Source organism: Podarcis gaigeae (assembly GCF_964106915.1).
Source record: "Podarcis gaigeae genome assembly, chromosome: 11".
Lineage (NCBI taxonomy): Eukaryota > Metazoa > Chordata > Lepidosauria > Squamata > Lacertidae > Podarcis > Podarcis gaigeae.
The window spans coordinates 52,770,353-52,784,042 of record NC_139687.1 but is presented as its reverse complement, the minus strand read 5'-3'; the positions used below and the strand labels follow the sequence as shown (position 1 = coordinate 52,784,042).

Below are 13,690 nucleotides of genomic sequence, written 5' to 3'. Positions count from 1 at the left end.
CTATGCATAATCCTCCAGCTTTGGCCTCTGCCCTTTCCTGACGTAATCAGTGTGCATTTCCAATTGAATGCCAAGGTTCCTTGTATTATTTTGAAATACCAAAAGTGTGATGCAAATTATCCCAATTGAGGATTAATAGATGATGGAAAAGAGCATCCAAAACGCACACCCCTTACTCTCTCTTTCTAACAGAATAAAATATGTGCATTCTCTCCAGCTGTAATCAGTTTAAAAGATCAGTACAAGTTCCAGCTCTTCAAATAATTATTCTGACTAGGAGGACTAGATTTATATGAAGGGTGGCGTGTGTGTGTGTGTGTGTGTGTGTGTGTGTGTGTGTGTTGCTGGATTAAGTCTTCCCATTTCTTTTAATTATTTAGCTGAAGCCTGCCCACTTTCACTTCCACTCGCTCTCACGCTGTATAATTCTACTACCATATTATCAATCAGGATAGAAATCTCTTGCTGTTTTAAGATTATCTCATCTTTTTCACCCTGCATGAGGATCATATGCGAGCTATAGCTGTGGTTCTTCTAAGAGGCTGCAAGAGGTTGCCAGAGAACAGAGGGCACCAGTTTCTATCTTGTATAGTTGTTGGGTACCAATTTGAATTTCTAAGACAGCTTGCCTGGACACGGGACAGCTCCAGGGGGGCCTGAAATGAAAGCTTTGAGAGAAATAATCTCTGTAGGGAGAAAGTGTCAACAGAAGCCTGAGGTAAGCTGATCAAGCCTGGAGTGCAATAGGCTCCTTTGCTGTAAGGGAGCTGGCTGGCTGGTCAAAGGACCCTCACTTTTTTTGGTAGTCTTTGCTTTCTGCCAGGATGAGGAGATTGAGGGACTAGAGGGGACTCATCCTCTGAGTCAGAAGATGGAGTGAGAGCTATGCCCTCTGAACAGAAGGACACAATACTCAAGTGTCCCAAATTAAGCAGGACATTACAGATTCACAGAAGCTTCCCCCACTTCTGTTGGAAGTACATGATGTCTTGTTTTCGTCGCCTCGTCTCTGCCTCCTCCTCCTGCAATGGGGTGGCCTGCAACTGCCATAATGGTTGACCTCTGCCACTGCCTTATTCCTGGAAGCGGGCACAGCACATCCAGAAGCACATCACTTCCCATGGCCAGTAGCTTAATGATGATGATGATGATGATAATGAAGATGAAGATGATGGACTTGGGTGGCGCTATGGTCTAAACCACTGAACCTCTTGGGCTTGCTGATCAGAAGGTCAGCAATTCAGATCCCCACAATGGGATGAGCTCCTGTTGCTCAGTCCCAGCTCCTGCCAACCTATCAGTTCAAAAGCACACCAGTGCAAGTAGATAAATAGGTACTGCTCTGACAGGAAGGTAAACGGTGTTTCTGTGCGCTGCTCTGGTTTTGGTGTTCCATTGTGCCAGAAGCAGCTTAGTCATGCTGGCCACATGACCCAGAAAATCTGTCTGCGGACAAATGTCGGCTCCCTCAGTCTGTAAAGCGAGATGAGCCCCACAACCACAGAGTTGTCTGCGACTGGACTTAACTGCCAGGGGTCCTTTACCTTTATTATATACAATACAATACAATACAATACAATACAATACAATACAATACAATACAATACAATACAATTTATTATTTACACCCCGCCCACTCTGGGCAGCTCCCAATAGAATATTAAAAACATCAGTCATTAACAACTTGCCTAAACAAGGCAGCCTTCCGATGTCTTCTAAAAGTCAGATAGTTTATTTCCTTGACATCTGATGGGAGGGCGTTCCACAGGGCAGGCACCACTACCGAGAAGGCCCTCTGCCTGGTTCCCTGTAATCTCTCTTCTGGCAGTGAGGGAACAACTAGTAGGCCCTTGCTGCTGTACCTCAGCACCCGGGCTCAACGATGGGGGTGGAAATGCTCCTTTCCATGTGCAGAGTGTGCAGATATCCTGCTTTCCTGTCCCAAAACGTTGGATGGTATGGGAGGTCCCTAAATAAGGTCCTGATGGCCTTTCCCCTAAGGATGCAGCCTGAACCTCACCTGTGTCCTCGCTGTGCATTGTGCACTGTGAAGCCTTCCCCCACAACCCAGGTTGTAGGTCACAGCACCAATGAAATATTTGTGGGGGCCACACCCCCCCCCAGGTTGATGGGCATTGCCATTCAAATGGTGTGTGCGTGCCATGTCTTGTGATCCATTATGCAGGGTGGGGCTTACATACCTCCCCCTATATTTTATTCAAGTTGGCACCCCTGCACGCCAATATTATTTTCTGGGCATCGGGAATAGTGAAACAATAAGCAGTGGGGGTGCTTTGTGAGAGTGCTTAGCTTTCTTGTGAGCATTTGATTGGAATACCCACAAGTTTTCATTTGGGGGTGAGCAGTCCTTTTGGAAAGGCTTTCCTAGAAACTGGGAGATACCACTGGAGGGAATTGCAGCCCCTTTCTCCAACCAAGGTTTATCTTTGCTTGTCATTTCTCAGTACTCAAGGGTGATTTTTCCTAAGGGGTGGAAAGGGATAGAACAAAGAGCTAAAATGAGAAACGGATATGTATGGACAGAACAATGGACAGAGAAAGGAAGGCAGAACCTCTGCTATGCCTGCCTGCTGGGGAGCTTTTAGAATCTGGCTTTACCCTTGACTACATTTCACAGGGGGACACGGGTGGCGCTGTGGGTTAAACCACAGAGCCTAGGACTTGCCGATCAGAAGGTTGGCGTTTCGAATCCCCACGACAGAGTGAACTCCCGTTGCTTGGTCCCAGCTCCTGCCAACCTAGCAGTTCGAAAGCACGTCAAAGTGAAAGTAGATAAATAGGTACCACTCCGGCGGGAAGGTAAACGGCATTTCCGTGTGCTGCTCTGGTTTGCCAGAAACGGCTTAGTCATGCTGGCCACATGACCCGGAAGCTATACGCTGGCTCCCTCGGCCAATAAAGCGAGATGAGTGCCGCAACCCCAGAGTCGGTCACGACTGGACCTAATGGTCAGGGGTCCCTTTACCTTCACCTTTTTACATTTCACAGGAAGAATGTAATGTGCAGCTGGGATCTCAGAAATGAGAGGAAGGCAAGCAGTTTGAAGGTACCAACACAGGAAGTGCCAAAGTAGGCTTAGGACTGAACTTGCAGGCCTTCAGTTTCTGCTGCAATTCGACAGGTGACCTTAAGGTCAACCACATAGATTGCAACATAAAAGGGAGGGGGGGCTTTGCTTAGCGGATCAAATAAATCAAAGGGGCTAAGTAAAACTGACAGCCTTTTAATTCACTCTTTGAATCTGCAGTTTATTGTCGGATTTATCAGCACAATGTGTATTGCTAAAATAAATAAACCCATCTCCCTGTGATAGACAGATGCCAGAAAGATAATCCCATCACCTGCACTTTGTCAATACATACTTGCCAGTCAGCCTGGAATTAAATATTGCAGTTAATCATGCCGTGCTGGTCTTTCCTCCCGAAAAGGCTTTAAGAAGAAGGAAAATCACACACACACAATCCAAGCCGCCTGGAAGACATTCTTGCATAGATCGATACAATCAAGCTACTTTTGGCTCAGAACTCTTGAAAGGATGGAAAGGAAATGAGCATAACTTTTAATTCAATCTTTTTTTTTATTTATCCTGCATAAATTAGAATGGGGAAAGGCTATAATGTAAAGTAGGGATGGGGAACCTCAGGTTCGGGCATCAAATGCGGCTCCCCCAAGCCCTCTCTATTAGTCCCTGGGGCCTCTTCTCAGGCCACACCCCCTTCCTAACCACGCCTTCTGCCCCAAACCACACCTCTCACTGGCCTTGCTCCATATCCTCCTTGAGTGTTCTTGCCTGACTGGAATGTGTCCTTGAAGAGTAATCACTCTTGCTTGCCTGGGTTGAAGACAGAGACAGGTATTGTTGTTGTTTAGTCATGTCCAACTCTTCGTGACCCCATGGACCAGAGCACGCCAGGCACTCCTGTCTTCCACTGCCTTCTGCAGTTTGGTCAAACTCGTCCTCTGTCGTCCCCTTCTCCTTGTGCCCTCCATCTTTCCCAACATCAGGGTCTTTTCCAGGGAGTCTTCTCTTCTCATGAGGTGGCCAAAGTATTGGAGACTCAGCTTCAGGATCTGTCCTTCCAGTGAGCACTCAGGGCTGATTTCCTTCAGAATGGAGAGGTTTGATCTTTTTGCAGTCCATGGGACTCTCAAGAGTCTCCTTGAGCACCATAATTCAAAAGCATCAATTCAAGTGTAGAAACTCTGTTGCATCTGTTGACCTGCCCATGTTTGCTTCTGGCAAACCCCACAGAGGTTGCTAAGAAGGGAATGTGGTCCTCAGGCTGGAGAAGGTTGCCCCACCATTGCTGTAGAGAATGGTGTCTTTGAAGATCAATACATTCCCAGGTGTGCATATTTAATTAAATGTGTGTCTGCATGCCACAATCAAAGAAGTTGTTTTAATCTATGGTGTGGAATTGCTTTAGCACAGGGATGGCTAAACTGTGGCCCTCCCAATGTAATTGGACAGCAGCTCCCATCATTCCTGACCTCTGGCCATGCTGTCTCGAACAGGTGGCTGTTGGAGACCAACAACTTCTAGAGGGTCACAGGCTACAGTCAGGTTAGTACAGGGTATCAGTTGCACTCCATGGTCCATCTCACTCTGTTGCATGAAAAGTGGTGGATAATGGATCGCCAGGAATTCAGGCTCAGGCTTCCAAACCTGAGATACTTTAGGTAAATTATTACTTTGTAAACTACTTATAGGTCCTCGATAGAATAGAAAAGGAGAGAGAGAGAGAGAGAGAGAGAGAGAGAGAGAGCGCAGATGGGGCTCATAAACCTGGGAAGGTAGTCAATATAGGAGAAGGAAAGCTCTGATCCTAACCCTGTGCTGCCTTGCAAGATATCTTCAAGAGAAGAAAAGGCTATAGAGTAAACCCTGCACAAATCCAGAGGGAAATCCCTAAGATGCTTGAATGGTGCCTTGTCTGTATCCTTCTGGCAACTCCTGCAGCCTAGCTGGTGCCAAATGTATTGTTTGGCTTTCCTTTGGACCACATCAGCAAGACCAAGATGGGGGTCATGTCATCTGGGCATCCCAGGACCTCCAGGCATGCAGCGGTTGGACTTCATCCCTGGAAGTGCATTCCATTTTCTCTTGAGACAGACAGATGCCAACAATAAAGAGAGAGATAGCATTTTCCAAACTTCTGAGAACTGATTTATGGATTAAAATTGGAGGAGACTTCAATTCTACATCCTCCATTTGTTATTTATACCCCTGTAAATATATGAGCTACCTTCCTTTAGAGAGCTCCCTCTTCTCATCTACTGTGGGAAGGTAATTATATTAAGAGTGGAGTTTGCGCACCCAGAGTGGTGGATTAGTAGGAGGCAAGGCCAGAATGACGAATCAGGCAGGAGTGCAGCAGGCAGCACCTCTTAGTGGTGTTAGGATTCCTGCTCCGTGTTTGTAGTCATGGGATTGTTGTCTATCACATGACGGTGTATGTTTTCATTCCACAGTGTGGGAAGTGACAGAGACAGCACACATTTTGTTGATGAGCTAACCCACCCCCAAGTTGCATGGGGCTAAGCCTGGGGTTTTATTTTCAATATTTCATGGGAAATATTTCTTAAAGAGATTGTCTCAGGAAAGGGTCCAGGTTTGAGGTGAGGGTGCTTTGCACCCACTAATGGGTGGAGGCTCCAAACTCTCCTTATAGAGCAGCTCATTCTCCCTGCCTTAAAAAATAAAATGCACTCTAAGTGTCCACCATTTTGGTTTTCCCGCAAAATGGTGGCTGCCAGAAGCTTCTGAAAATGAAATTGTTTTAAAAATTGAGTGAGGCAGCACGGCGGCAAGCCAAGAGTTAATTAATGTCACTTCTTTAAAGATTCCCCAGAGTTTGCCAGATGGTTTAACTTGTTAATGGCCTTGTCTTTAACTGTAATTATTACTAAGTAGATTAGTTATTACCTGACTCACGTTCGTTTTAATTTAACTCAGGGATAAAATAATAATAATAATAAAACCAAATAGTTTTCCTTAAAAAAGAAAAAAAGCCTACTGTCTCCTTTGAAAAGCACCAAAACATGTAAGACTCTAATAATAACCATGTAACTCAGAGTGAATTTGAATTAGTCTATATCTTCCTTAATCCCCAGGAATAGCATCCAAAGTCTCTTAGCAAAAGAATGCCTGTAAGTCAAGAACATGTTCTACATTCAAAGGCATATAATAATGTTGAATACCAGAAAAAGTATTAAAAGTATCCCTGAAGGATTACACCCCTCTCCTCTCCCAGCTCCCACATTTGGGGCAAGGCTTTTACCCAGCTAACACTGCATGAGTGTTGCACCTTATAGTCGCCTTTGACTGGATTTAACTGTCCAGGGATCATTTAACATTTACCTAGTCCCACTTACTTGTGAGTAAGCCTCATTGAATTCAATAGGATGCACTTCTGAGTAGGATAAATTCAGTAGGAATACTTATGAGCTTAGGGTTACGCTAGCACCTAGGATCGTGTCAAAAACATCATGTATGGGTGGCCAAAGATACCCTAAGGGATACAGGCAGCAGTAGAGCTCAGTTCTGTAGGAAGGCTTTGCTTTCTCCTTGTGGAAAAAAAAAATATATTCTGCTGAGGAAGGCATTTGTTTTAATTGTGCTCTGTTATACAGAAGTGTTTCTCTGAGGCCTAATGAGCTGCAGCTTATATTTTTGCAATGCCCTTTCCATGTAAACTTTTAGCTGGCACAATTATAGCAGCAAAACAACATCCGCAATCATAATAGCATCAGCAATTAGAACAGGAGCATTCCGAGCAATTATCTGCAAGGATCCCCTCCTATTTAGTATAGCTGCTGTATGGCAAGATGTTCTTGTTCAAAACAAAGCAATCTGAGCTTTGGCCACCTAGTTATACATTATCTGCTTGGCTTTCCACAATGATCTCCTAATTTGTTGTCCATTTCTCTACTTCCTCCTATTTTATGAAACTGATCCTACACTGTAAGGCTTGCAGTGATTTTCATAGACTTTCCGATATGGAAATCCATTAGTTGTATGGACTGTACAAAACTTGTATGGTTTTAAAAGAGGATCAGACCCATCAATAGAGGATAAGGCTACTCAATAGGCTGTGCTGTGCACCAGATTTAGCAGAGGCCTGAGCCAAATCAGGCATCTTCAGAGGACCTCAGTATTGCAGTTACAGTGGTACCTCTGGTTACGAATGCTTCAGGTTATGAGCTCCACTAACCCAGAAGTAGCTGCTCCTGGTTGAAAACTTTGCCCCAGGATGCGAATAAAGATCACGTGCCAGAGGTGCGCATGCAGCAGGAGACCCCATTAGCAAAAGCGCGCCTCAGGATAAGAACACCTTCAGCTTAAGAACGGACCTCCGGAACGAATTAAGTTTGTAATCAGAGGTACCACTGTATTGCACAGTTTGAAGCGACCGGAAGAACTGACTCCAAAAACAAAACAGTGTCTCTCTCCCCCGTTCCAGTCTGCCTTAGCCTGCCTAAGGCTATGCAGCTCTTTTGGAGAGCCATTTGTTCACTGTTGTGTTCAGAAAAAGACTAACAGCCAGGGCTTTTTTTCAGCTGGAACTCACCAGAACTCAGTTCCAGCACCTCTCAGGTGGGCACCATTGCCATTATAAGAGATCAAAGGAGGCATTCATGGTGAGTTCCAGCACCTCTTTTTCTAGAAAAATAGCACAGCTAACAGCTACCACCCTTTCAAGATTGCGAATTTGCAACTCAATACCTTTGTCACCTGATTTAAGGTTACAACAGTTTAGAGTAACAAAAAACAATCAACAGGTAATTAGGATGGAAAACCTTGGCCAAAAGGAAACAGGATTGGAAGATATGGACCTGGGTATTAATTAATGAATAAACAAAAACTGAACAATTATGGGTGCCTGCCTTAGTATATGACCACAGTGAAGAGACCCTTGAGGGGATAAAGATCAATAATATATTGTTTCTTGGGATTGGAGGCAAAGCTGGTGTGCTGGACAGGAGGAAGACTATTGTTGACTTTTATTGATAATAGTATTCAGAGAACCTCTTTTTGTGTGGAAGGAAAATGAATTTGAGATGCCTGGAATTGAAGACTGGAAAAAATATCATCTAGCAGAAGGAGAATAACTGGATACCATCCTGGAGCGAACTTTTCAAATATTTTAAAGAAATCTCATATATACAACTGACAGATGCCTTCCATTACGTAGTTGCAACACCCTATAGCACCCCCTCAGCTCAATGCCCAGTGTGGGGCAACTGGTTGTGCTGTCCTAAATCTGCCTCTGCTGGCAGCAGTTCTCCTGTTTCTCCAACACTGTTTCCAGGCACTCACAGCTTCAGGGGTTGGGATCACTGTTGGTCTCCAGTTCCCATCACTCCCAACCAGAATTTCCAGTAGTCTGGGAAGATGATGGAAGATGTAGCCCACCAGTACATCTAGAGGACCACAGGTTCTCCATCCCTGTGCTACCCAAGGCAAGTTTGAAGTTTCAGAAAGTGCCTTATTCCACGACATGCTGATTTAAGCAGTCAAGAAAAAGAAAAGAAAACAGAATATGCACTCCAGAGTGCTGGAAACAAGTCTAGTGAACCGCATTCAAAGTGTGGTTTTTAGAGAAAGAGATAGATAACTGAGGGTAGATGATCAATGAGATCATGTGGCAGGGATCAAGAGAGAGAGGAGCGTAGCTCATTGGACCCCAAAGCTTCCCTATTATTGCAGTGTGCCCATGACTAGTAAATAATAAATGCCTTGTTAATCTGTGCTTTAAGGATTCTCAAGCTACTGCTGCATTGATCTAACATTTGGATCCCCTTTCAACAACTTGGTTTGGACTTGGCTTTTAAAGAGCACTGTATTGTTGGGAAAATGCTAGTTTTTTTGACTCCAGCCTCTGTGCCATAATAACTCAAAGAAGGATTTAGCTTCTAGCTTTCAGATTCTTTCAGCAAGCAGGTTGTTTGGGTTTTTCTCCTTCAATTTTTTCTTTTTTAAACCATGGGACACATCATCTTCTCCATATGAAATATTTCACACTTCAAACTGGCTGAAAGGCCGCGGTCAATTTCCCTTCTTCATCTTTAGGTCCATCAAAGGATGGTTGTGATTAAGCGGGCCTTGAGTAGCTTGGCTGTGTGTTTTGTTCACTTTGGGCCTGACATAATCTGAAAGGCTTTGGCAATTACTATAAAGCAAAACAGATCTAATCTCTCCCTTCGCGAGAGAACACAAACAATTTTAGATGCTTTTGAGATTATTCCAAAACTCCCGTTTGATGGTCTACTATGGAAATCTATTTGTCTTCTTCCAGCTCTCTGTGCACTAGCCTAAATCTGCCAGCGGGGTAATGAACTTCTTATCTTTTGAATACCAGAGCTGGAATCAGCGTAATCATCCCTGTTGTGGTTCAGTCAGGGAACGAGGAGTCTCTGATGTTTTCAGCAGATATGGCCCAACCATGTTTTCTTTCCATAATGGCATTATCAATCTCCTCCTCTCCCAGCCAGTCTTTGGTTTGGAGGGTTTCAAGAGCTGTGTTGCCTTTCTCAGTTACAATCTCCCCAATTATAACCTCAAGGACCACCTCTCCCCATATAAACTGATCCGGACTCTGTGTTCATCATCTGAGGTCCTTCTTTGTGTTCCTCCTTCACGTGCGGTCCAGAGGGTGGCAACATGGGAACAGTCCTTCTCTGTAGTGGCTCCCTGTTTAGGGAATGCTCTCCCATGGAGAGTGTATATATTTTCATGCACCGGGAAAAATGTTCCTCTTTGACCAGGTGTAGGACTGATTAATATTCTACAGCCTTTTAAATGTATTGGTGGGAAGTTGGGGTTATTGTTTTGCTGTTTTGCTTTTACTTTTTTTTTATCCTGTGTTTTATTCTGGGAACCACCCTAAGATGAAGGGTGGTATGTAAAGCTAATAAATAATAATAATAATAATAATAATAATAATATGAATGAATGAATGAATGAATGAAATCTTTATTGCTAAAAGCTATAAGCCGTCACAATTGGTCACAATGCATAAAATACAAATAATTTAAAACTGAACAGCAACAACAGCAAAGCAAACATACAAAAATGCATAATAATAATAATAAAATAATCGTAATCATAAATTGCCCTATAAGACCATTTTGACCAAGCCACACCCATTTGTCCTATATGATCTCAGGTGTGGGGCATGCCAAATATAGGGGCAGACCAAGTATGTAGCTAGGACAAAAGGGGGTTTGAGCAGCCCCATGCATAGCCCCATGCACAGCATTTTCTAGACCCTGATCATTGGGACTTGCATAGTACTGTGGCTTTGCTTGCAATGTTTGATGTTAAACTGCATTGTGGGGATGGGGAAATGGGTTGCCTGATGTCATTGCTGCATCAAGTGATTGGCAAGTGTGTGTTTCCACCTGACCTTCCAGATGTAGCCCACTGGAGGAAGAGGAAAAGAAGGATCCAGCCCACCTGCCAGATTCATTTAAAGGTGCCCCAATGTGAAATATATTCTTAGAAGCACTTTAATATTTAATTGGTCCCACAAGGGTCCTAATTTAGCTCATGACACCATTTCCACCAAACCACAGCCACTTGTGCTATCCCTATATCACAAGGGTCATCTTGGGCTTTGTTTGAGACAGCAAAATGTCTTGGAACAGTCCTGAACATAAGGATCTTGGAATGAGGATCCCAACCTGTATGGATCATCAGCAAAGGTGTGTGTGTGTGGTTATTTTCTCTCCCTCCCTTGCCAAATAGCTGCCGTGTCTTCTAAACATGTTCAGAGCAAAGGAGCAGGGATTTCATTACATTAATAATTACATTGCCTCCAAGTCTTTTGAAGTTGCATCACCCCCACAGAAGCCCAGAAGTGGGTTTTATAGAAATGTCATTAAAGCTGTTAAGTGCAAGGAGACAGAAGGAGATGAAGTAGGGGAGGGGAGGAATCGCACACCCACACACTATCAAGGCATGCTCTCTCTATTATGAATAAAGTCAAATGGCTTCCTAAATGGCTTCCTGGCAGTATTTTCAGTCTGGAGGATCAGGACAAGGTTTGGCGGCTTTCCTGCAGCTGTTGATCAGGGGCATTTATCCTGTGGGGCATTAGGCAGGAAGGAAAGCCATGGCCTGGGTCTACCTTCTCCTAGAAAGACACAGCCACTGGTCAGGTAGGTCCCAACATTCTATGTGCACTGCATGCCTCACCTTCCTGCCTGATGCCTCAACCCCAATGGCCACCGATTGCTCTGGACTACTCCAACCTGACCCACAGTGATCCACAGCTGTGTGTACCCAACTTATTTGAGGCACTCTTTATATACTCAGTTTGGCTCAGGCCTCTGTTGTGTGGGGTACAGAGCCCTAGTACAGGCATCTCCCCACTTGAGCACAATGGTGTCACTCGCAACCTTGTTGCACAGTGCCAGGACATCCATCCAGCCATCCACCCAGCTCTACAATTCTATATTCTTGGGGAATAGTCTAATGTACAGTTTGTAAAAAAAGAGATTCCGACACAGCCCTCAAATGAAAAGGAAGTTTTAAAGGAGAGGGAAAGCAGACCATAAATGTTAATTTTCAGCAAATTGTTATTTAACAGTGGGGAATCTATGGAATTATTGAAGACTTTCTGCACGCTGAGGAACAAAGCACATTAGTTCAACTGCCTGTCTTGCAACCAAATGGAAAGCTTGGGGAATTGAAGAACCAACACTCTCACTCTATTGATTTCACAACTGAGTATTAATATTAAATGCCTTTTAAAGTCCATTTGTATTGTGTGTGTTTTATGACATGAGGCTGTCAGCTTTTCATTGATTTCTACTTTTTGCATTTAAAGGCTGCACGGGAGGCAAAATGGATAATGCATGCCTGGCTATGTCTTTTTTCCTACAAAGAAAGCAGGAAGTTGTTAAAGGCATTTAACTATACAAATGCCTCAAATGGGAGGGATAATGAGAAAGCAATAATTAATATTTCTTGCTCACAGTAAAGAAACATTGAAACATCCCAATACTCTCCACCACCCAGGGTATCTGAAGAAGTGTGCATGACCATGAAAGCTCATACCAATAACTAACTTAGTTGGTCTCTAAGGTGCTACTGGGGCGCAGGTGGCACTGTGGTCTAAACCACAGAGCCTAGGGCTTGCTGATCAGAAGGTCGGTGGTTCGAATCCCCACGACAGGGTGAGCTCCTGTTGCTCGGTCCCTGCTCCTGCCAACCTAGCAGTTCGAAAGCACGTCAAAGTGCAAGTAGATAAATAGATACTGTTCCGGCGGAAAGGTAAAAGGCGTTTCCGTGCACTGCTCTGGTTCACCAGAAGTGGCTTAGTCATGCTGGCCACATGACCCAGAAGCTGTACACTGGCTCCCTCGGCCAGTAAAGTGAGGCGAGCGCCACAACCCCAGAGTCATCCGCGACTGGACCTAACGGTCAGGGGCCCCTTTCCCTTTACTTTTAAGGTGCTACTGGAAGGAATTTTTTTTAAAAAATAAATTTTATTTTATTTTGACCCAGGGGCGTAGGAAGGGGGGTGCGGTTCACACCGGGTGTCATCTGTAAGGGGTGTGTGTGACAAAATGACAAAAATATGAGTTAAGTGTTACTGAATTTTAAAGCATTCAAATCCAGCCACATTGCCTCACGCCCAACTTTACTGAGGAATGTTGTCACAGGACTACAGGGGGAAAGATGCAATAATTGAAATTCCCTTCCTCTTTCACTAGCAGGTGCCTGTGATAGATCAAGGACACTTCTACAAATGGGAGCGGGGGATTCCTTTTATGGGGGGAAGGACTTCTTTGGAAACAAGCCCAATCCCAGCTTTGCTTTTGTATTAACATAATTCTTGTTTGTGTTTCTTTCAACACAGTGCAAGTTCCAGGACCGGTAGAAAACCTGCGAGCTGTATCAGTATCACCTACCTCAATTCTTATTACGTGGGAACCCCCTGCCTATGCAAATGGTCCAGTCCAAGGTTATAGACTGTACTGTACAGAAGTAGTTACTGGGAAAGAACAGGTGAGCAAATGAACACATGGGCAAAACAACAACAACAACAAAACCAATGAAGGGAGGGAGGGAATCATTCATAAATTTAGTTCCCTAAATTAAATGCAGGGTTTCATTGCAGCTTCAAGTCCTCTTCGCAGAATCCATCTGGAATGGGATAAGTTCTCAAAATCCTCACCACCTAGAGCTGAAATGAAGAAGTTTTTAGGAGGCCTCAAAAATGAAGCCATCTAGCTAATATTATCTGTATAACAATTTGGTGCAGTAATAATTTTTGCTGTTTCCTTTGTGCCCAGAATATAGAAGTTGATGATCTGTCATACAAGCTGGAAGGACTGAAGAAATTCACAGAATATACCCTACGATTTCTGGCTTACAATCGTTATGGACCTGGAGTTTCAACTGAAGACCTGACAGTCAGAACCCTTTCGGATGGTAAGGCAGAGCAAATAATACAGAGACAGGAGAGAGGAAGGGGGTAAATGGGCAGAAAGTGGTATGGTCTGCATCTCTTCTTATGCCAAGCCCTGACATTGTGAATTGCTATTCATGCATCAAATGCTTGGTGGATTGGCCCACTGTGGAGGAGGGGAAAACCCTATAAATTGACTGAGGCAGAGTGGTAGGTTGGCTCAGCCCTTTGCTCAGGGTTGCCCTTTG

At 44.2% G+C, this 13,690-nt stretch overlaps 1 protein-coding gene across 3 annotated transcripts in view; it reads left to right on the top strand.

Moving 5' to 3' along the window:
* Positions 1-13,690, top strand: part of DCC (DCC netrin 1 receptor) — a 947,660-nt gene that overhangs the window by 697,907 nt on the left and 236,063 nt on the right. For all 3 annotated transcript variants that reach the window (XM_083702567.1, XM_083702566.1, XM_083702568.1), the window contains exons 10-11: positions 12,891-13,039; positions 13,327-13,465. In XM_083702567.1, the coding sequence (XP_083558693.1) occupies positions 12,891-13,039; positions 13,327-13,465 (288 nt within the window). The remainder of the gene's footprint in view (positions 1-12,890; positions 13,040-13,326; positions 13,466-13,690) is intronic.